This window comes from Tamandua tetradactyla, chromosome 4 (assembly GCF_023851605.1).
Source record: "Tamandua tetradactyla isolate mTamTet1 chromosome 4, mTamTet1.pri, whole genome shotgun sequence".
Taxonomy (NCBI): domain Eukaryota; kingdom Metazoa; phylum Chordata; class Mammalia; order Pilosa; family Myrmecophagidae; genus Tamandua; species Tamandua tetradactyla.
In genome coordinates, this window is record NC_135330.1 from 30,580,520 (window position 1) to 30,605,285 (window position 24,766).

The 24,766-nt window shown below is 36.8% G+C and overlaps 1 protein-coding gene across 1 annotated transcript in view; it reads left to right on the forward strand.

Moving 5' to 3' along the window:
* The window catches only part of PAPPA2 (pappalysin 2), a 321,183-nt gene that overhangs the window by 97,718 nt on the left and 198,699 nt on the right, over window positions 1-24,766 (forward strand). Inside the window, exon 3 of the mRNA XM_077157086.1 lies at window positions 14,192-14,337. Within this exon, the coding sequence (XP_077013201.1) occupies window positions 14,192-14,337 (146 nt within the window). The remainder of the gene's footprint in view (window positions 1-14,191; window positions 14,338-24,766) is intronic.

The window sequence follows — 24,766 nt, forward strand, 5'->3', positions numbered from 1 at the left end:
GGGCTTTGCATCAGTGGCTGCTTCCTGCTCCCCAGCCTCCCTCATCTTCAGACTAATTCCTCATCTGCCAGGTCTTGGTGTAAATGTCAAAGCTGCAATGACTTTCCTAATGCTCCAAATCCTGACCAGGTGCTCCTATTTATGGGTTCTTCTGGCACCTGTTACCTTCCCTGTCAGAGAGCCTGCTGTTGCAGCCTGATGGCCTGTTTCCTTGTTTTCTTTCCTGTGAGGTCCCAAACTCCGTGAGGGTAGGAGTACTGTCTGGGCCAGTTCAGCACAGAGCTTGACATTGGAAGATGCTCAGTAAATGCGTTCTGAATTAATAATGAGTATGGTGCACTGCCTTTTAAAGTCAAGGGTAAAGAATTTTCAATTATCAGTATGATAGTATTAATTCATTCTTCATTTCAACAAAATAATAAATCAAAGGTTCCATTTACTGCATGTGTGTGTGCATGACATATTACAGAAAGAAAGCTTTGCTTGAAAACAAGATTTGAAAAAAATCTTTGAAAATGTTCTAAAACAACAGAGAAAAGAGCTTTGGGAGAAGAAATAAACACACACACAAACACACACACACAAAAGAATGACTGAACTAGCAGGCAGCTCCATGGGCTTTTACCCTTAGCTGGAACGCATCATGTCTGCTCCAGTTGTCATAAGGACCACTTCTGCTGGAGAAAAGTTTCCTATTTTTAAAACCAGTGTAATGCCTGTGGAATTACATTGCCCATTCCTATCCAGGCCTCGAGAGTTTATGGTTATACAGTGTTTTTGCCAAGAACCTGCTCTGCCTTTAGTCACCATACAAAGAGTTGAGAGAGAGAAAGACAGGGAAAGCAAGAGAGAGACAGAGACAGAGAGAAAGAGAGATTGCACTTTGGTATATTTATGTTTCTTCCTGACTACCAGAGGCAGCAGATCATATGTGCTAGTTCCTGGACATTCAGCCCTTTCAGGTGTGACTGGACCCCCAGGTTTAAGGGGGCTCTGCAGCAATGATAGCAGCGAACTTCAGAGGGGGGAAATAGGGGTTTCTCTCTCTCTCATCATTCAGCTAGAGCTCATTTCCACCATTAGTATATTCAACTAATAATGAAGGAGCATGTGACAGAATCTAAGATTGTGTACTAAGATGCTATCATATGGAGAAAAGGCATAGTGCTTGCCTGCCTTCTGGGAACTGTAATACATAATATGCATCTATATATCTTCATTGTTTGTGATGTATATATATATATATATCAATGCAGAATACAAAGAAGAAAGTAAAATCACTTCAAATCTTACTACTTGTTTCCCTTCCTTCTAGATAACTCTCAACATATACATATTGACATCTGTATATAGTTTTAAATAGGATTATTATCCTATTAATTAATGTGTGAAAAGTCTGCTTTTTCACTCCAAATTATGTTCTATGTTGAAGGTGTTTTCCCGTTTTAATAGATACAGAGTTCAGAACTTTTAATGGTTTCATGGCATGAATATTATATATTTTTAATTTCTCTTACCATATCCATGTTAATGGAAATTTTAATTATTTAAATTTTGTTCTTATGCTCCTTTTGGCTGTTATATTATTCCTTAACTGCAATATAACATGCTATTATATTATTATAGTATTACATTATACATTTTTGTTATTATACTCTTATTGGTATATATTTGACATTCATAGAAGCAGCTCCTTAATTTAAACTTCTAGTGTTAGGATTGCTACTGTCGGCAAATTTTGCCAAAGCAGGCTTAAATGTTATAATTTCTATTGCATGTTAAAGACTGGACTAACTGATGGCGGGGTTAAGAGGGTTCACTTCAGGCTGGGGGAATCAGTGAGGGCTTCATGGAAGTGATGAGTTAGAAAAGGGGCCTTGGATGCCAGATAGAATTTTGATCATCGGAAATGTAATGGAAGAACAGAATAAGTAAAGTCAGAGAGGCAAAAAGAAACTGGAGGTATGTTTGGTGACAATAAGTAAATCAGTTTAACTCAACCAATGACTTAGTGATGCTGGGGGGAAACTTGGAGAGTGCTATAGGGGTCAATTGAGAGGGCTTTGAATGGCAGATTAAGGAAGCCTAAAAGACTTGATTGCGTGAGCCCCAGGGAACCAGGAGTAAATAGGAGAACACCAGTTTTGATGTCACACAGAATGGATTAGAGTGGATGTGATACTACAGGATGATAAACAAGACTTTTTAGTGCATCAGAAATAAAATAAAAGGATCTATTCTAGATAGTGCAATGGAAAGGAAAATAGAGGGCTGGATTTTAAAGGCTTTGTGAGAGGATTTTATACAACTTAGTGACTAATTGGATGGGTGAGGTATCTAGCTATAATTTAAGGGCTAAGCAACTAGCAGAATAATAATATGAACAGAAAAGAAAATTAACACAGGCCGCAGATCTGATTTGGATAGGAAGATGAAATGAACGAGATATATACCCTGTTAATTGGAGATGACAAGGGTTATCCTGGTAGAAATATTCAAAGAGTATGAGAAAATCAAGAATGGGTGTTGTAGATAGTAAAATAATTTGTAGTGAATAATTGTTGAAATATTGAGACCATATTAGCCTTTCAAAAATGTGAAAATTTAGTTGTGAGAAATGTTGGGTTTCATATTCTGGTCAATATAAGAATTCTCTCTTCAACATCTGTGAAAAGTAACCTTTTTGGCTTCTGCTTGAATTTGCCTAGGGAGGTAATTTCTTAACAACCAAACTTTAGCAAGTTTTTCTATATATTGAGGCAAAATATGGCTCCTCACAATTACCCATTGGCCCTACATTTTCCTCTGGAGCTACACAGAGCAAGGCTCTTACATGTACATATTTAAACAGACTTTCCAAGCTGCCCTCCCACTCCTGACACCTAAATTAAATATACCTTGTTTTTTCTGCCATTCTTTGAATGGCATGGCTTCTCCCCTCTTCTTAGTCTCTCTCTTCTGGACATGTCTACACTTCCAGTGTCCTTGGACATGGGTAGCGCTAGCCAAGCACAGGTCGGTTCATTGCAGTACACTGCCTTTGTGGCTGTGATTGCAACCTAGAAGCCTTTATGCCACCTCCCCCATCCCAGGGAACCACAGAACACTGTTGGCTGCCTAAATCTATAGGCATTTTCTTAATATAATTGCTATTAAGCCCAGAGTCACTGACACTGTATCTTAGTGATTGTTTTTGTGCCTAAATTCAAATGTTACATTTGAAGCTTTTCAATTTTCTCTTCTGAATTTGCCCTCGTAATTGTAGCTTTTTGAGAGCAATTTGAACCTTTATCCTGCCACCCACATATTGTCTCTTTCAAATTTATGTCATTTGCAAATTTTTAAAATCTACGTCCTATGAATTCTTTCAAGTCATTGATTACACTGTTGAATGAAATAGGGACAAAAAATAGAGACATGAACTAAGCTATCAAAAACCTCCCTTTGGGCAGTCCTAAGTGGTTAGTGACTAAGTTCTATAGTGAACTGGGTGGATTTCATCTCAAATGAAACAACTTCATCAAAAGGTCCCACCCACAACAGGTCTGCACCCACAAGAATGGGTGAAAAGAACATGGCCTTTTCTGGGGAACATAACAGCTTCAAACCAGCACAGGTGTCCAGGAATACCTCTCAGCACAACAGTGCAGAACTTGCAAGTGGCGCCTCTGCCACAGACAGGAAGTGGGGGATCCTTAAGTCTCAGCAGGACTGCTGGTTTCGGGAACACAATGCCTCGTCACTGTGCCGCTGTCCTGGCATCAGAAAGCCACTGCCACTGTACCTGGTATATCTGAGTCAGCAGGGTGTCTGCCCCACAGTCTACTTCTTCAGACCCACAGTGCTGGTGCCTGCAAATGAGAACACTATTGCACAGTTATGCTTACAGGTGGAAAAAGCAAAAGCAGTCAGAAGTCAGGTCTGTGCCTCACTTTCACCTTCCAGCTCTGAGAAGCGCACTCCTAACTGCAAACTGTACATCACATCCAGACGGCTAGCTCCAAAGGAGTTGGGGAAATGTACATTTTAGTTTTCTGTCTTGCAGAGCAAAAAGACACATGGGAAGGAGAGTAGAATGAATATGAACAAACCAATCCACAGTATCCACCATTAATTTCTATAATGTATTATTAATGTCCTGGTTGCTAAGCAGATTTTTCACTCAGTCCTCTATTCTTGCATATAATTTTGCACATACATCTACTATAGTGTCTGTGCCCTTATTGTACAATTATTCATTTATGTGGTTGTCTTACCCACCCAGTTGAACTTCTTGAAAACAAGAGCCATATCTGAATCATCTTTTCATTGCCAGGACCCAACATGGTGGCTCAATTAATTTAAGAATAGAAGAAAGAATGTATGCTTCCGAGTAGAGAGAATTGAGTTTAAAACTTGCCTCCAAGACTTATAGACCATGTGGTTTGGGGCAAGTTGTTTAGTCTCTGTAAGCTTTAGTTTCTCATCCGTAAAAAAAGAGCAATTTTATCAACCACATAGGGTTGTTGTACTATCTAAGTGGGAAAATATATATGAAGCTTAGAGTTGAGACTCACTAAATTGGGATCACTATTATTATTAGGAACAAATAAATGGTTGTCAGGTAAATTTATTGAATGAGTTTTCACTTTAATGATTATCTTTGTAGCAAACCAGACTTTGAAGAGTTCGTTTTTATTTTGTCTTCTGTATCACTCTACTCTTTTTCTATTTTTTATTATCCTGAAAAATATAAATTTTACAATTTATCATTCTTGGCTGTTTTTCATGTTTATGTTAGTTCTGGCTTTATCTTTTTGCCTTTTTTTTTTTTTTTTTTTACAGTTTTATGCTGTTCTTCCTTCCAAAATCTACATGTGTTCTCTTAAAATTTTGGCTTGGCAAAGAATTCTCTTACAGAGTCTGGTTCTTTTGGATACTTTATAACTCCTTTCTGCTTTATTGGGACAATATGGGATTAAATTGATTTTCAAGGTTTAAGTGTTTCCACCTCCAAAAGACATTGCCTCCTTGAGAATCCTAGATCATGGAAACACTCCCTCTTTTTTTTGAAATCTGTCTTACTAAAGTTTGAGTCTGTATATTACCAGGATTGGCTATTGAGGATACCAAGGGTCATAGTTTCTTTCATTGAAGGAACTCATCCACTCCATGCTACCAGCTAGTTCTTTTTATTGGAAAGAGTTAAAATCAAGTGAGGGTACATGGGTGGTTCAATGGTAGAATGCTCACCTTCCATGCGGGAGACCCAGGTTCGAGTCCCTGACCATGCACCCCTCCACTCCCCCCCTCAAAAAAAAATACAAACAAGCAAATCTCTTTTTGTTTCCTGAAATTTTAGTGGGATCGTATTAGGAAATAAAGAAAAGACTTCATTAGAAGTGTGACAATTGCTATTAGCAGAATCAGTCTTCTGCTAGGTATTCTCAGCTGAAATTCAGAATCGTCACAGCATCTTTACTTTGTGTCAGTTATGTAACCTGCTTTTGAGAGATATTATGACTATTATTTGCCTGACCAGGGTAACTGTAGTCTCTACCTGTAACTATTTCATTTCTATTTTATTTTCATTACAAATGTTTCCATCTTGGGTTTACCTTCAGGTCTTAGATATAAGTTTTGTTCACTTCCTTTTTGTACTGTGCTATTGCCTCCTTTTCATGCTAGTTGACTCTTGTAAACAAGGTATGTCTCCTTGGACATGGACCATAATTAGCTCCCTACCGAGTCTTTGAGATGATGCTTTCCTGTATAGTTATTTCTGCACTCAGATGTAGTCATCTGAGGTCATAGGAATTGTCATTAAAATAAGGTTTGTTGCATGCTCATATGTGCGAAACACTTTACAAATGTTATCTTCCTTTTTCCTCCCAATAATTGTATGACATAGGCATTTTAATTATTCTCATTTCACAGTTGAAAAAACTGAAGTGTAGAAAGGGTAGATGCCTTGCCAGTGCCACATGGCCAAGTGGAATAGGTGGACCTTGAGATCAGGTCATTCTGGCTTGACAGCAGTGCTCCCGAGGACTCTCACACACTGGCTTGGTCATTTTCTCTTAAGTTCTACCACTTATGTGTTTCTTTTTTGTCTCCAATACCCTGTCCTTCTTAAAATGTGGATCTAATGAATTATCTGGCTATTTTCCTTCTCCCATTCCAAATAAATTTTAACTTCTCGGTGAGGTAGGTAAACCACTGCCAAGAGCTGGAATGGTAGGACACACTATTTTCCTTTCCTTGAGCACATAATTCTGGTATCACAGGACAGGTTCTTTAAAAACAAATCCTCATTTTTTTTTTTTTTGACATCATCTTTTCAAGCCAGATGTTCATTTCCTGTATGTTCTATTCCTTCCCAAAGGTTTTGTATTAAGCAAAAGATGTATTAGATTTCTATTTCTACTGTAGGAAGTTACCATTTGCTTAGTGGCTTAAAGAAATGAAAACTTATTATTCTACAATTTTGTAGCTCAGAACTTTGACATGGGTTTCACCAGGCTAAAATCAAAGTGACAGCAGGGCTGGGTGTCTTTCTGTTATGCTCTCTGGAAGAATGTACTTCTTTGCATTTTCCAGCTTCCAGAGGCCACCCGCATTCCTTGGCTTTGGTCCCCCTTCTTCTATCTTCCAAGGCAGCAACGTAGCATCTCTCTGATCCTGCTTCTATTACCACAGCTCTTTCCTGACCACAGGTGGAAAAAGTTCTCTGCTTTTAAGGACCCACATAATTAGGCTGGGCACATTCATTTAACCTAAAAAGATCTCCAATCACACTGTCTATTGCCTTAATTACATTTGCAAAGCTCCTTTGCATAAGATAACATATTCACAGGTTCAAGAGATTAGGATGTGGCTATCCTTGTGAGAATAATTCTGCCTACAACATATGATATCATGACACTGGACCTGAAGTGTTTTCAATCTCCAGTTCCTCATTTTATTTAAACTTCAAATTCTTACACTTTAATATTTTTAGAGAAAATTTCATCTTATTTCTAGTAATATTCATTTATGTGTGGATTAGAAAAAAGTTTTGGGTATGTTAAGTCTTGTCGCATCCTACATATTTGGATTTAAATAAATATTCACAGTTGATGATGTCCTGGTGATGATATCTAAGCCTCTTTTTAGGACTTCAGAAGGGAAAAAAATAATAACCAATATGTTTTTTCATCATGGGGTCATTAGCGGGTGGTTGATTGGTTATATTAAGGGGAGCACTTTGAAGTGAAAAGAAGAATGAGAGATGAGTTCTAGGTTTCCCTTTTGTATCATCATGAGAGTAGTAGTGGTGGTACCAATTCATAAAGGGACCCAGTTGGAGAAAATTAGTGTGGGAAAGAATATGTGAGTTCAGAGTTAAAGATAAACTGAATATCTCACAGTTCACATAATCCTGTGGCCATGAATAAGGCCTGACTATCATTAACAAACAAATTGCATTCTCTCAATACACAATTTTAAGACCTTTTTTCATACAAAGTCCTCTTACTTTAGTACTTCTAGGAGTTCTGCAATGTCCTTAAAAAGTCATGCCCCTTGGTATTTGTAGTTCTCCTGCTGTTTGCCATTAAACACTGGTAATGATATTTTACCTTGTCTGCTGACACTCAACAATCCAGCTGATGATCTGCTCTAACTGTCTCCTTGGGGAGAAGCTGGCTTTCTCTGAATAATGGCTTCCAATGCAACCCAAGGCTGCAAAACTCTCATGTGCTAGAATGCTGCTGATATTCCTTAGTTCTTGTCAGAAATGGAGAGGGTGTCCCTTTTCCTCATGCAGTGTTATATTTTGTTACTGAATCCTAAAGCAGAATTGCATGTAGCTTGGGTTTCACAAATTTTCTTTTGAAAAGGGTTCTTTTAGATTCTTCCTAAAGAGCTCAAAGTTCAGTCTGTAAAGCTGGGTTTGGGACAGGATGCCACTGTGTTCCCTTATTCCCCACATTTCCATGGACCCAGGCACACACACACACACACACACACACACACACACACACACACACACACATAACTGAAAACTTAATTCTTGCTGCTCTAATCATGAAAAAAAGATGTCCACAGATTCACCAACTAGATTACTGTCTCAGATGTGCTGAAATTCACTGTCTGAATTTCTTTTAGGCTCAATTAAAACCATCCTACTGCACCAGTATGTTAGCTTCAATATGTCTGTGGGTGATTCATGTAAAGATGTACGGTTGTTTGGGGTAAACAAGAATCTAATCTTAGGAGAGAGGTGGGTTAAAGCTATCTATTGAGTGTTATCTGAATAGTAATGTACTTAATAGTTCAAGAGTGGATGAGTTCCCCGTGGATGAACATAAAGGATGAGAAACGAGGAGGGCCACAAACAGGACCCAAGGGTATAAAGTTTAAAGATTATAGGGGAAAAGAGATACCAATGGAGATTGAAAATATGTGGCTTTTAAAGCAGTGATTTAAAGTGGTCTTTAAATCATTAATGAGTGTTGTAATGAAAACAAAGGAAGTAGAGAACTTTGAGGAGGAAGTGATTGGAAGTAATTAATAATATAAAAATGCAACCAAGTGTTCCAATAAGAGAATGACAGAATTGTTATTTTCATTTTGTGGGGAGAGACAATTAGGAGGCCACAGATAATGTTAGCTAAAGCAGTTTTGATCAAGTGGTAAGAATGAAAGCCAAGTTATATTGGGATTAGTTAGCACATGGAAAAAAGAAGTGAATGGAAGGTGAGGAAATTACTCATTCAAGAAGTTTGAATTGGAATGGAAGAAGGAGAAAGAAGAGGTGTTAGTTATGATTTGCTCTGAAAAACTTTACCCAGTAGGACAAGAGGAATAGCTAAAAATAAGTAAGTAAGTTTGAGAGTTTGTATGTATGTGTCTGTCTTTATGCTCGTATTTGATGGGAGGGATGATGGAGTTCATGTCAAATGCCCTCATTTTTATCATCAAAGGAAGAGTGATCATCTACTCTGAATCAAGGGAAAGTGAAAGAGGTATTTCCCTTAGTTCTGAAAACTGTGTAGCATATGTGACTTATAGCATACTGTGAAAAAGTTTCATTTAACACAAAAAAAGGAGTCAAGGGAATAATAATTTGAGGTAAGAGGGGCAACAGAAGAATGATAATGAAAATCAAAAGAACGAAAGTGTGTGGTGATGTAGCAGAGTGCCATGAGCCTAAGAGAAGAAGGATTTGGCAGGAGAGAAAGCTAAGTATTTGAAGTTGCACTGGGCAGATGGTAAAATGCTAGCTGGTGCTTCTGGGGACCTGCAAGTCCCAAGGTGTGGACACCATGAAAGGGTTAGGGGAAGGAAGTGTAGAGGCAGCAGGGCTAGGGGATAGTGGTGACCAGTGAAACCCTTCTGCATATTTTGGGTAGAGAACCGTGATTTATAGTGATGACAGGAAAGTTTAGATTTAACTAAACTAAAATACCCCAGCTTTGACACAAGTTGTTTCTCTAATGAAAATCACCTGAAGTTCCTTGGGGGCATCAGGCTTAGCTCTTCTGGAGGCAATCCTGCCACCTGTGCAGTAGAATGAAGCGCCTCCTCAGGAGAAGGCTTGCTCTGAGCAAGGGACATGGAACAGTGGGTCCCTTATGTGCAACTACATTCTTTGTATCTTGCTTTTCAACTTGTCAATTTTTGATATTGGCTTCCATTTCCTTCAGACAGCTAAGAATATTTTTCTTATTTCTGGCTTCATTGTTGAATTATTTCTATCAGCCTGTAAAGGAGTTTTTCAACTCATTAATGAACTAGAATGCAGATACATTCATTGATTCATCTTACCTTCCCTTTAAGGAGCGATCAGAGACTAAGCAAGAGAGAGGAACTGTATGTACAGTTTGATCCTGGGGTAGGAGTTATTGAGGGTCAGCAGTCGGTGGGTGGGGGGTGGTGGCAGAAATCAGAGTGAATGTACTAAGGTTGGAGGGTAGTGCAACGGGTGGGTAGGAAACCAGGCAATGTTTAGTCTCAAACCAGTAGGTCACAATCATAGAATGATAAGGCAGACATGCATTCTGCTAGCGGCCATGTCGGAAACAACAGACTAGAGCAAAGGGGGCAGAATAACTTGATATGACAGCCTCCAGTAGTGCTTGTTTCTGAAATGAACTAAGAAAAATCACTTGGCAACCTCACTTTGGTTGGTCTGAGTCCTTCAAGAAGAAGTCTATGGTGAGTCTCTCTCTATGTAGAGTATGTAGTGTATAAGTAGATGTAGATCCTTATAGGAAACAAGCAGATGAATGCAATTAATCCCCCTTTTTATACTTAGTTCTGGTCAGTTCTAGACCCTTGTATTTTCTTTTTAAATGAGATACTTAATATTTATTCTTTGATTTTTGTTTTAATATTTTAGTGAGAAATCTTTACACCTATACAGTCTATACATGGTATACAATTAAGGCTCACAATATCATCACATAGTTGTGTATTCATCACCATGATAATTTTTAGAACATTTGCATCACTCCAGAAAAAGAAATAAAAAGAGAAAAGATAATATTCATACATCCTATACCCCTTACCCCTCTCTCTCATTGACCACTAGTATTTCAATCTACCCAAGTTTTTGCTCTTTATCCCCCTTCTATTATTTATTTATTTTTTACCCTTATTTTTTACTCTGTCCATAGCCTGGATAAAAGGAGCATCAGACACAAGGTTTTCACATTGTAAAAGTTATATAGTTGTACAGTCATCTTCAAGAATCAAAGCTACTGGAACACAGCTCAACAGTTCCAGGTACTTTTCTCTAGCCACCCCAATACACTATCAACTACAAAGGGATATCTATTTAATGCATAAGAATAACCTCCAGGCTAACCTCTTAACTCTGTTTGAAATCTCTCAGCCACTGAAACTTTATTTTGTCTCATTTCTTTCTTCTCCCTTTTAGTCAAGAAGGCTTTCTCAACCCCATCATGCCAGATTCTGGCTCATTTCAGGAGTTCTGTTCCATGTTGCCAGGGAAATTTACACTCCTGGGAGTCTTGTCCCACATGAGAGGGAGGGCAGTGAGTTCACCTGCCAAGTTGACTTAGAGAAAGAGGCCACATCTGAGCAACAAAAGAGGTTCTCTAGGGGTGATGCTTAGGCATAATTACATGTAGGCTTAGCTTCTTCTTTGCAGGAATAACTTCCACAGAGTGAACCCCAAGATCAAGGGCTCAGCCTCTTGAACTGGTTGTCCCCACTTCTTGCAAGAATATCAGGAATTTCCCAGGTAAGGAAGTTTATATTTCCTCCTTTCTCCCCAGCCCTCCAAGGGGATTTTGTAAATACTTTTTTATTCTCTGCTTAAATTAATCTGGGATATATTGGGCATAATAATGACTTGTACAAACTAACAAGGGCTCACGCCCTGTTCCAAAGTTCCTATAATTATAGTGTTTAAATAAACTGACCATACAAGTTAAATAAAATAATGTGGTGTCCAAAATATAAATTTTGCACCCTTCCTTTTGTCTCACACAGAGGTTGAAGTTTTAAAATATGGACTATATCATCCTTTACCTAGTATTCTGATTTATCATAGTCCTATCCAACTCAGTTTCAGTCATAACTCTAGTCAAAGTCTGATCATTTTTTCAACTTTTTAAACAATTCCTGTATGGGGTAATGCTGACTTTCATAGCTTCAGTGCCCTGATTCAGAGTCTCAGGTTAGATCCTGGTACTTTTGAATGCATTTATGTAGATTGTTTTCCTTTCCCCTGAGCGTTAAGCTCTTTTGGATGGCAAGTCTCTGGATAAATCTGTTCTGAAAGAAGATGTTAAGCTGTGAGCTTATGAATAATGTCCATTCTTCTTCACCCTAGCCTCAGCCAATTTCTGGCCACATGAGCTGAGGAGCTAAGATGTTTACCTTTAGTAGCTTTGACTAACTTCTGAATTGGTGTGTATGCATTATAATGGGTAAGTCTGCATCCAAAACAGACACACCGATATCTACATATTGTTCCTATTTGGTTAGAGAATAATCTGGACAACAGTCTTTGTTTCTACTAAAATCAATTTTTCCTTTATCTGGTGAACTGCTGCCTCTTTCCATCTGGCTTTAGCTTTTTTTTCCTTTCCATTCTCACCCTTAAGCTCACTGACATTTACCTGTATCTTTGTAGAAAGTGCAGGAGTTTGAGCAACTCAAACTCAGTTTGCCACCAGTATGGCCTAACACTCTCATCTGGAAGGATAATTTATGGCTGGAGAGAGGATAGGGCGAAGAAAAGAGAGATGACCAGAAGTAGCAAATGAGGTTGGTGGTGGAGGAGGAGGCCTCTTGGAGAGTGCTCAAGAGAAATTAGTGGAACTGCTGGGTTGAGGGAGGACAGAAGAGTGGTGGCCAAGACTGGTAAATGGCATTCAGAGAAGCAAGTAACCCACAGATAGCCCAATTCCAGTCCTGCTAGGGACAGGGGGATTTGGGAAAAGTGAAGGAGGAGAAAAGAGAGAAAACTGTCAAGTTACCAACCTAAGTTTAATTGGAACCCTGGAATAGGAACAGAGAAAGTGTACAACTTTTCCTCTTTGGTATACCCTAGGCTTGGCAGTGACTCAGTCCTTGATTTTCTGTGCCTTTTTTCTTTCCTTCTTTCTTTTCTTGTCTCTTTCTCTGCTCTATTGAAACATCTCCATGGGGAAGAGTTACTTGATGCCATCACAGCTCCAGACCTTAAATTTATTAATAAAGGAGAAAAGGAAAGGACTGTGACTAATGTCCAAGGAAAAACCAAGTGACAGCCCCCAAAATATTGTGTCTCCAACAAAGCAGCAGAAGGAATATTCCTCTGATCACATCTGATGTCACCTCATGGAATTTGGATGGTTTCTTGGAATTGAGAAGAATTTTTCCAAGATATTATAAACAATAAAAGTGATATTTATAAAACTCTTATCTCCCAAGCATCTTTGGTTTTAAAGCAAGATTTTTTGTTTTTTTATTTACTTTTATTCTACTTCTTGATTCTGTTCCAAAAAATACTGAAACAATCTTCTTTGAAATCTCTGCATTTCTTGAATGCTTCTTGTCAGCATATCCTACATGTGGCTTGAATACAGGCAGCAGTAGTAAGGTTGGAGAGACAGAGTAGAGAGGCAGAACATTCTCTCTTCTTCTCTGAAGGGTCAAGCTGTCCTAACATTAGCTTTTGGGTTGGGAGTTTCAGTGTCTGCAGCTTTTCTACCAGAATAGCAACAATGAAGTATAATCTATAAAGAAAATTTCCAATTTATGCCTGTGCTAGGAACATTCCTCTGTTTGGAATGGTAGTCCATGATCACTGGGAAGCATCCAATGAGTCTAAAGGGCCACTGAGCTCTGCTTTTGTTGTTCCTTCTTAAAATAACTCTTCAGGGAGATGATTGAGGCTCTATTTGCTTGTGGTAAAGTTTTAAGTCAGCTGATGCCAGGAAATTGAAGGTCTTTGACTATATATGAGCTTCTAAAGAAACCAAGTGCTTGTTTCCTTTTTTTTCAAATGGGAAATTAAGTACGATGTCAAATATTGAGTATTCATGCAAATATTGAAGTGGTTTAAGAGTGTGGGGTCTGGCATTTGGAAAGACTAGTGTTTACATCCAACTTTGCTACTTACTAACTTTGTGACTTTGGGTAGATTACTAATTTCTCTAAGACTAAATTGCTCATTATATAATGGTAATAATAGTAATAATAATGGTGTTACTCATAGCCCCATAGAGTTATGAAGATTAACATGATGTAATGCCCATATTTTTCTGGTAATATAGCAATTGCTCAACAAATATTAGTTATTATTAGTTTTATTGTTAATACAAGTGGAATACCAACCAAGTCCATAATCAAAACAGAACAAAGTCTTTAATTTATTGTTTTATCACTTTGTTCCTTATTTTTCTCACAAAAGAAAAAAGACATTAATATGCATTGGTGATACATTGAAAATAAAATCCTATCTTTTTAAATTTCTTGGAATAGATTTTGATGAGATATGTATAATGTCAAACATTTCCTGTGATCCTAGGGTGAAAAACAGCAGCTGTTTTAGTTATGGATGCTGGTTCTCATGAGAGCCAATTCTCTGCCTTTTTGCCCCTCCAAAAGGCAATGCTGGTTGGGAGTTCCAGAATCTGATTAGGTCTGGTTCTGCTGTTCTCTAAGTACTCATACCTTGGTGTGACACTTTTTCCTTTTTTGTGCTTCCCAGGGCATACATGAGCGTGAAGGAGCTGAAAGAGGCCCTACGGCTCAACAGTACCCACTTTCTCAATGTCTACTTTGCCAGCTCAGTACTAGAAGATCTTGCAGGAACTGCCACCTGGCCTTGGGACAAGGAAGCCATCAGTTACCTGGGTAAGTGAGGCAAAGACCAAATACAGAAGGAAAAAGAAGGAGGCACAAAGAGGGTTTGTGAAAGTGAGTTTGGGGGAAAAAAATAAAGAGAGAGAAAATAAAGTTACTCATGCATTAGCTACTTTGGGCTGAGAATGGATTTTCGAAGTGTCTGTCCAAATGTTTCACTGCAAACAAGTAAGAAGTATTAGAACAAACAGGGCAAACACTCAGAATGTTCTAGTTTAAATCTATAATTTAGATGTAAATGAACTACTGGCATGGTATAAGATCCACTTTAAGTCTTGGAGAACCTAAAAAAGGAACAGGCTGTTAGACTGTGAAACCTGGTTTGTGATAGTTCCTGTGCAGGAAGATTGGTGGTTTTCTTCATGAGTTTGGCTTCTGAGGAGGGTCTGGGATTCAAGCTGATGAAGGTCCTACTCACCTAGAAAAAGAATGGAGACCTTGTATCTTATTATAATGAGGATCTTCCTGTTCAATCAACAAGAATAATTAAATCAGGTTTATAAACATATAAATATAAAGTATTTGTTGAATATAACTTATATATAATTTCAAAGAGCCTTTGATGAGATCTAGCCATAAATTATTTTAAAACCTAGGTACCATAATTGGGAGGAATCATTCTGGTGGAAAAAGATGATTGTAGAGCCCAGAAACAATTTTAAAAATGATTTAAAATAAGTTACATGAGGTTAATATTATTGGTAAACATGAAGCAGGGAGAAATAAATTGAAAGAAGACCACAAAATATTGAATATGTCAAACCTAGGTATGATGGGATTTTTGTGAAGTGGAGCTCAGAACTTGTTGAACTGATAATCAAAGAAAATATGGTCAAGTGTACAAAGGATAGCTAGGTTTGCAAAGGAGGGAAGGAAGCAGGTAAGAAGTAGGTCAGCAATAGGTGAAAAAATATTGCTATTCAAGGAGGAAAAGAACACAAAGGATGAATCAGAAAATAAAGATCCAGAGGTTTATAAATATCAGGCAATGGATGAGACAAGAAGAGATTAAACATGTAGCAACCCAAACTGAATGCTTTGTTAGCATGCATGGCCAGGTTTTGTTGACTCTAAAGTGTCTGATACAGTTTTAAGTCATTACAGGCCTTTTATCACTAAACTTTTTATTCCAGTTCTTAGTAGGTGAGAAGCCAAAAATTTGTGATGTTACTGGTGATCTGATGCTACCAAGGCAAGAGTATTGCATATACTGATCACTTCTTTCCAGGCTTACCAAATAAGGCCACGGTATCTCCAGGGGTCAAGTATGACCAAAGAATATATTCAGATACATCTTCAACTATTGTGATCGAGAAACCACTTATTGTGGGTGCAATGGGGCATTTTTGTTGGTTATGGAAAAGAAAGGACTTGTAAAGTGTAGGCTATGTTACATGCTAGAAGGGGTATTAGGAAAACGCTAAAAGGGTAAAACGATTATTGATATGGTTGATGTTTAGAGCTGTAGGTTTCAGTTATATGTTTCTAAGATGGTCAGGTAAATCCCTGTACTTTCCAGATTAATGCTAATGTGAGTCATTCTGACATTCATGGTAGTAGTGGGTGGACTGGAAGTCATATTTTAATAGTCCCTTTCATGGTAGGATGTTTTGAAGTATCCTCATCAAAATCAAAAGTAGCAGAGAGAGCATATAACAATATAGGAAAGTTACACCAAACTGATACACCTAAATCCTGAAGGGTAAAGTTCTAATGTTGTGCTTGAGGGAGTTTTTCCAGCAAGGTCTGCCCAGCAAAAGTTTCCACAAGCCTTAGGTCTGTCATGAGAACCGAATCTATTTGGTTGAAAAATCATAAAAGTTACCTCTCTATGGAGTCATATCTGGGCTCCTTAATAGGAACCTTGTTGAGTTGGGGGTATACCATTGACAGTTTGCTAATTTTATTAGAACTGGGGCATTGAAAAGACTCATTCAACTATAAAACCTGTGTCAAATACCAAAAATAGCTAATTGAAGGCATCAGAAAGCAGACCAGGCAAAAATACCTGAAAGACCCAATTCCATAGAGAAGCAACATGTATTGAAATGAACCCTATATTTAACAGAGAGTTTTTTTTCCTTTAAGGAAAATTGATGAATTCTCAGTGAAGGGAGCAGAGGTAGAACAGAGAGCAGCAGCCTGGAGATTTCATTGGTCTCACTACGGAGGAGACAGAAATTAGAGCTCAGGTCTCCCAAGGTAGCCAAAACTTATGTGCCCAAGATCCCAGAGAAATAGAAATCACAGAAAATCAAGACTGATAGTCTGTTCTCAATTTACTATCTGATATTTGTTAATTTTTAAACTGCATTTTTAAACCAGTGACCAAGAAAACAAGTATAAAATAACTGCTAAGATGTAAAAAGCTAAAGCATGGTTTCAGGAGTCTGAAGGAGTATAGGGGAAAAATAATTGAAGTCGAATTCCTTTCAAGGAGGAGGGATTCTGAGACACCCTACATGTAAGTTCAAAGAGAAATATACTAGTTTACACAAAATTTAAAATTGAGCCTGAAATACTCTCAATCTCTGATTGGAGAAAGTTTATCTGCCTATATTCTAGCAGCCTAGCAGAAGATAATTAAGTATTCCCTGGAAGCAGACAACATCATCAAATTTTCATTCACAATGTCCAGCAATAAGTAAAAAAAATCAGGAGGTATGCCAGGAATCAGGGCCAAAAGATGGTAAATCAACAAATCAGCCAACAAAACAAATAAATGAGCAAATGGACAACAGATATAGATGCACAGGCTATACAGATATTGGAATTATTGAACACTTCAAAAGTAGATAAAAAGATGGAGAGTTTCTTTAGAATTTATAATAAAGAATCAAATAGAAACTTTATAATTAAAATTGAAAATACAGTGAATGACATTAATAGATGGGTTTATGAACAGAAGAATTATAAAACTAAAAGGTTGTAGAAAATATACAAATTAAAGCACAAATATTAATGGAAAACATAGAAAAGAGCCTAAGAGAAATTTGAGATCTGATGAAACACTTCTATAGTATACACAATTGGAATTCCAGAAGAAGAGGAGAGAGATTTGGGAGCAGAAAATAAAATCAAAATCAGATCCAGTATATTATCCAAAATCCAAGCAGGATAAATAGAAAAAAAATCATAGCTAGGTCAATTATAGCAAAAGTGCTCAATACCAAAGACAAAGAGAAAAATCTCAGAAGTCCTCAGAGAAAAAAGGCACAGTGCATTAAAAAGAGCAGCATGAAGACTGGTGTGCTGACTTTTCAACAGAAACTATGGAAGTCAGAAGACAGCAGATGGATACCTTTTTAATGTGTGAAAAGAAATTGACTACCAACTTAGAATTTTACACCCAAGAAAAATATACTTTAGAATGAATTAAAAAAAAAGACTTTCAGAGAAATAAAATCTGAGCAAATTTAATAAAAGCACTGAAAGAAATACTGAAGGAAGTTATGCAGCAGAAGAGAATGATCCTAGATGGAAGCAGAGAAATACAGAAAGAAATGGAGAGCACTGATAGGGTAAAAATAATATTAAAAGTAACAACAATAATGTCTTTGGGGGGTTAAAATATATGTAGCATTAAAACTATGAGTATAATAGCACAAAACAGAAGAAGGGAATAATGAAATTAAAGAGTTTAAGGTTCTTTCTTTGCCTACATGTAGAAAAAATACTAATTTTTGACAATAAGTCAAGAGTGCATATTGTAATGTTTATGGTAACCATTAAAATGCTAATTAAATAATCTCTTGCTAACAAGCTAATAATAGAGCAGGAAATGAAATAACCTATAGAAGGCAATGAATAGGAAGGGAAATAGGAATAAATATGAACAAATATTGATTCAAACTAGATATATCAGTAATAACATTGACTGTAAGTATATTAAACACACCTATTCAAAACCAGAAATTGTCAAACTGAAAACAAAGCCCAACTATATGTAGTTATAAGAGACACATCTTAAATATAAGAACACAAAAAAGTTGAAAATTAAAGTGAGAAAATATATACATTGGAAACACTCACCCAAAGAAAGACAGTGTAGCTTTCTAATGTGATATAAAGTAAGCTTCAACATAGAAAGTATTACCAGAAATAAATATGAATATTTTATAATGATAAGAGAATCATTTCAGTTGGAAAATATAACAATGATAAATTTATATATACCTGATAACATGCCCAAAAAGTAACAGGAAGCAGAAATTGACAGAACAGACAAGTCCACAGTCAAAGTTGGTGTTTTTAAAACAATGTTCTCAGAAAATAATAGAATGCACAAGCAGAAATTCAGTAGAGACATAGAAGATTTGAAAAACATGATTAATAAACTTGACCTAATGGCAAAATTGGAACAATGTGCCTAAACATTGCAGACTGTGCATTCTTTTCATGTGCCATGGGAAATTCATCAAAACAGTGCTGGACCAAAAAGCGTTATCTTTGTGGATTGAAATCACAAAGACCTTGCTGTCTGATCTCATTGGCACTAAGCTAAAAACAATAACAATAACAAAAGTAACTAGGAAGCCCTCAAATGTTTGAAAATAAAACAATATACATCTAACTACTTCATAGTTCAAGGAACAAATAGCAATGGAAATAGGAAAATATTTTAATCTTAATGATAATGACAGTGTTGTATATCAAAAGGTGGTGTAGAGCAAAAGTCTTTCACGGAAGAAACTTATAGCCTTGCAAATTAGAAAAGAAGATAGTCTGATCTAAGTATCCATTTCAAAATTCCAAGAAAGAATGACACATTAAACCCAAACAATGAAGACAGAAGGAAGTAATAAAAATAACAGAAGAAACAGAATGAAATGGAAAATAAATGTGATCGTTTGAAGCTGTATGTACCCAGAAAAGACCATGTTCTTAAAGCTAATCCATTCCTGTGGGTGTGAACCAATTTTAGGTGGGACCTTTAAATTAGGTTATTTCCTTTGAGGCATTTGGGAGAAGCAGAGAGAAGCTAAAAAGAGAGAAACACACAGATGCTCAGAAAGAAAGTCACAGATGGAGCAACCAGAAGCTAGAAGGAATGAAACCCCTAGAGAGAAGGCCCAACAAACACTGGCCATGTGCTAAGCTGTGTGACAGAGGAGTTGAGGATCATAGGTAACTGGCCTCCAGGAAGAAAGCATTGCCTTTTGAGGCCTTGATTTAGACATTTTCTTGGCCTATGAACTATGAGCTTGTAAATCCCAATTGTTAAAGCCAGCCCATTTATGGTATATTGCATTCCAAAAACTTTAGCAAAGTTAAACAAATGTTCAGTAGAGAAAAATAAAGTCAAAATTTGTTTCTTTGGAAAACATATTGCTAATCACCCAGCAATATTGATGGATCAAGGGGAAAAAACATGAGAGAAGAAATAAATTACTACTATGAGGAATGAAAGAAGTATATGTACACATACTACAGGCATTAATAGACAATATATCTTTTCAATAAATCATTCTGTTACGGCTGGCCATCCATTGGCAAAAAATAAAATAAAATAAATAATTTTAACCTGAACCTCATACATTATACAAAATTAACTCAAAAGTGATCATAATGTTAAATGTCAAAAGTAAAACTAGAACATTTGAAAGTAAACATAGGAGAAAATATTCAGGATAAAGCTAGGCAAATAGTGCTTATACATGACACCAAAAGCATGATGATAAAAGTAAAAACTGATAAGATGGACACCATCAAAATAAAATTTTTGCTCTGCAAAAGACTCTGTTAAGAGGATAAATAAAGAAACTGCATAGTGAGAGGAAATATTTACAAACTGCATCTCTGGCATAGGACTTGTATCTGGAATACATAAAGAACTTTTAAAACTAAGCAATAAACAAGCAAAACAGAACACTCCATTAGAAAATGACCAAAGACATGAACATAAATTTTAGCGAGGAGAATATACAGATGGAAAATAAGCTCATGAAAAAAATGTTCAACATCATTACCCATCAGAGAAATGCAAATTAAAACCACAATGAAATATCACTACATACCTATGAGAACAACTAAAATAAAAAATACTAACAATGCCAATGTTGGCAAGGTTGCAAAGATAACTATATTACTCTTACATTGTTGATGTGAATGGAAAATGGAACATCCACTCTGGAAAAAAGTTTGGCAATTTCTAATAAAATTAATCTATAGTTATCATATGACCCAGCAATTGGACTCTTGAAAAATGAAAACTTATGACCAATCACAAGCCTACACATGTATCTTCATAGCAGTTTTATTTGCAGTAGTCCCCAACTGGAAATGTCCAAGATGTCTAGAGAGCTGACTGTTTAATCATGCTTTGGAATGCAACTCAGCAATAAAAAGAAACAACATATTAATACATGAAGGATTTCAAGGGCAATATGCTGAGTAAAAAAAAGCCAATCTCAAAAGTTGACATATTATATGATTCCATTTATTTAGTATACTTAAAAATGACAAAAGTACAGAGAAAGGGACAGATTAGCAGTTGTAGGGGTTAGGGATGGGGCATAGGGTTGTGTGGAGGGAGTTTGGGTGTGACATAAAAGGGTAGCAGAAGAGAGATAATGGTGATGGCTCAGTTTGGTATGTTGACTATGGTAATGTTTCCACATATCTGGGAAAAAATTGCATGGAAACACACACACACACACACACACGTACCACTCAAGTACACGTAAAAACTGGTAAAATCTGAAAAAGGTCTGTGACCTCTATGCATAAACAAAGTACTTTGCAAAGAGCAGGTACTCTGTGAATTCTCACTGAATGAAGCAATGAATAAAAGAATGAATTTATTAAATTTAAGTGGTTTCAAGAAATGCTTAAATTATCACATGAATCATTGACACATAATGAATTGCAAAAAGAAACTAGGAATATTCATATTTTATTCTTAAACTTCTGAGGAATAACCATGTTCCTAGATCTACAACATGTTTCTTTAGGTGCTTTACTGAAGTGGAAGACTGGTCTGAACAGCTCACAGATCTGACTCAGTATGAAATTGCTGTGTCCTTAGTTTATTTCTTCTTGTTCAATCACAGCTTTGATTGAATAAAGCAATCATATTGACCTAAACCAGTTGTAAGATAATGCAGACAGTTGGATGAACATGATAGAAGAATATGTTTAAGATTTTCTAAGTAGAGTGTTTTCAAGATTCGAGATAAGGTTATCTGTTTGTGTCAACATACAACCCCTACATTTTGATGGTCAGTGGAGTGGCCTAGCAGATAAGCACACTAGCCTCCAAATTTGAATCTGATTTGACCCCCACGTCACTGTGTAGAAAAACCAATGTGAATTGTGGCCCCACTTTGTCATCAATACCATTTCTGCTTTTTGGCATAACGTTATACTTTTACCACTGTGCTAATGCAGAGCAGAAAATTTAATAGGTGAGTGGATGAACGAAATCCTTTTGAGCTCTAGTGTTTGGTGATTTGATCATCTTTAAGCTGCAGTACACAATACCTAAACTGAACTTGTATCTTCAAAGGCAGAATACTTAAAAATGTGGCAAACCAAAGCAGTGGGGACAATCAATTCAATAGGCTCAGCCCTCAATCTTGGGACTTGCCCCTGTGAAGCTTAATCCAGTAAAAGAGAAACTAAATTTATACCTAAGAGTCACCCCCAGAGAATTTCTTTTCTTGACCTCTCTCTCCAAGCCAACTCAGCAGGTGAACTCATTGCCCTCTCCCTAACATGGGACATGACTCCCAGGGGTGTAGAACTCCCTGGCAACGTAGGACCGGACTCCTGGGCATGAGCCAGGACCTGGTAACATGGGGTTGAGAAAACCTTCTTGACTAAAAGGGGGAAGAAAGAAATGAGACAAAATAAAGTCCCAGTGGCTGGGAGACTTCAAAGAGTCAAGAGGTTATCCTTGAGGTTATTGCTAGGCATTATGTAGATATCCCTTTTTAGTTATGGTATATTGGAGTGGCTAGAGGGAAGTACTTGAAACCACTGAACAGAGTTGCAGTAGCCTTGAATCTTGAAGAAGGCTGTATAACTATATAGCTTTTACAATGTGACTATATAATTGTTAAAAAAACTTGCATCTGATACTCCTTTTATCCAGGGTATGGACAGATGAATAAAATAAAAATGGATAAAAATAAATAATAGAGAGAGATAAAAGATAAAAATTGGGTAGATTGAAATGCAGTGGGGCAATGAGAGAGAGGGGTAAGGGGTGTGGGATATATGAGTTCTTTTTTTCTTAATGTAATTTATTTTGCATTATCAAACCAAAACAAGATATAAATATGAACATTTTTAACATACAAACATTCCATGTATGGTGTGCAGTCAGTGGCTCACAATATCATCGCATAGTATATTCATCACCATAATCATGTTTTAGAACATTTGCATCACTCCAGAAAAAGAAATAAAAAGAAAGAAGAAAAATCTCACACATACCATACCCCTTACCCCTCCGTCTCCTTGACCACTAGCATTTCCATCTGCTCAATAGATTTTAAGCTTTGTTCCCCCTATTTTTTTCTATACCCATTACCACTCCCTTTGATTGTTCACTAGTATTTCAATCTACTCAATTTATTTTAATATTTGCTCCCCCTATTATTTATTTATTTTTGATCCATACTTTTTACTCATCTCTCAATATCATAGATAAAAGAGCATCAGACACAAGGTTTTCACAATCACATATTCATATTGCAAAAGCTATATCATTACACATTCATCTCCAAGAAACATGGCTACTAGAACACAGTGTTACAGTTTCAGGCACTTCCCTCTAGCCTCTCTAATACACCTTAAACTAAAAAGGGGAAATCTATAAAATGGTAAGAATAACCTCCAGGCTAACCTCTCGACTCTTCTTGAAATCTCAACAGCCACTGACCCTTTATTTTGTCTCATTTCTCTCTTTCCCCTTTTGGTTGAGAAGGTTTTCTCAATCCCTTGATGCTGAGTCCCAGCTCATTCTAGGTTTTCTATCCCATGTTGCCAGGGAGATTTACACCCCTAGGAGTCATGTCCCATGTAGAGAGGAGCAGAGTGATGAGTTTGCTTACCGTGTTGGCTGAGAGAGAGAGAGGCCACATTTGAGAAACAAAAGAGGTTCTCTGGGGGGTGACTCTTATACCTAATTTTAAGTAGGCTTCGTCTGTCCTTTTATGAGTTGTTTTTTTTTTCTTATTTTTATTTCCTTTTCTGGAGTGATGCAAATGTTCTAAAAATGATCACGGTGAAGAATACGCAGCTATGTGATGATATTGTGAGCCATTGATTGTATAATATGGTTGGACTGTCTGTGTGTGGATATTTCTCAATAAAAGTACTTTTGAAACACGTAGCAAGCCATCCCCTTCACAAAACATTAATACCATACTCACGATCATTCATTCATTCAAAGAAAAACTGTTGACTCTGCTTTGTGGCAATATCAGTGATAGAACAATGAAAAGAATCCACCTTTAAGGGGCATGCAACACAATGGGGGGCAGACATGTAAATACATAATTATAATGCAATGCTATCTCACTGCAAATGAGATGAGGTATGGAAGAGAGAGTGCCTAATTGTGCTGAAGGTGCCAGGAAAGATTTCCCAGAGGGACTGAGGCTTTAGCTGAGAGTTTAAGGATAAACAGGAGCTTGGCAGACAATGGGAGGGCATTCCAGAGTGAAAGAACTGTTGGATGCCAAGGTTCAGAACTGTTAAAAACCTGGACATGCTTAGAAGTGGAATGTACTTGGAATGGCTGGAGCAGTGCTCTTCAAATTTATTTTTTCTATTGTACCCCCTCAAAGATTTTTGAAAAACTATGTACTCCTTTACAAGTTCTTAGAGTAACATCTAAAAATTTGATCATAAGTTTAAATAGAAGCAAAGAATGTAATTTCTGGCATTTTGTACATATTAAAACAAAACTGGCAAGTCACTCTTTTAAATGTATTCTCAATGCTACAATAATTTCACAATCACCATCATTCATTTAAAAAATATATGGCCATGCACTTTTTTTGTTAGGAAGTTGTTCATTGTTCCTTTTTTAAAATTTTGATTCCATTTCACTTTTCCCATAGAACATTCTACTAATGTAGCATACACACATATATTTAAAGTTTAGTTGGTCATCTACTTCTCTACTAAAAATATATTTTGATTAAAACAACTGTTCCACAAGTATATGCTTTTTAAACTTTTTATGTTGAGATGATTATACATCTGCATATAGTTATAAGACATAATAAAAGAGATGTTGTTGCCCTTTACACACTTTGCCCGAATGGTAATATCTTGTAAAACGATAACACAATATTACAATCAGGATATTGACATTAGAGCTGATCATAAGCTTTAAAGTGTTAAAATTTTCTTCTCAATTGAGTTATTTGAAATGAGCACTAGTCCACAATTGATCAAAATAGTA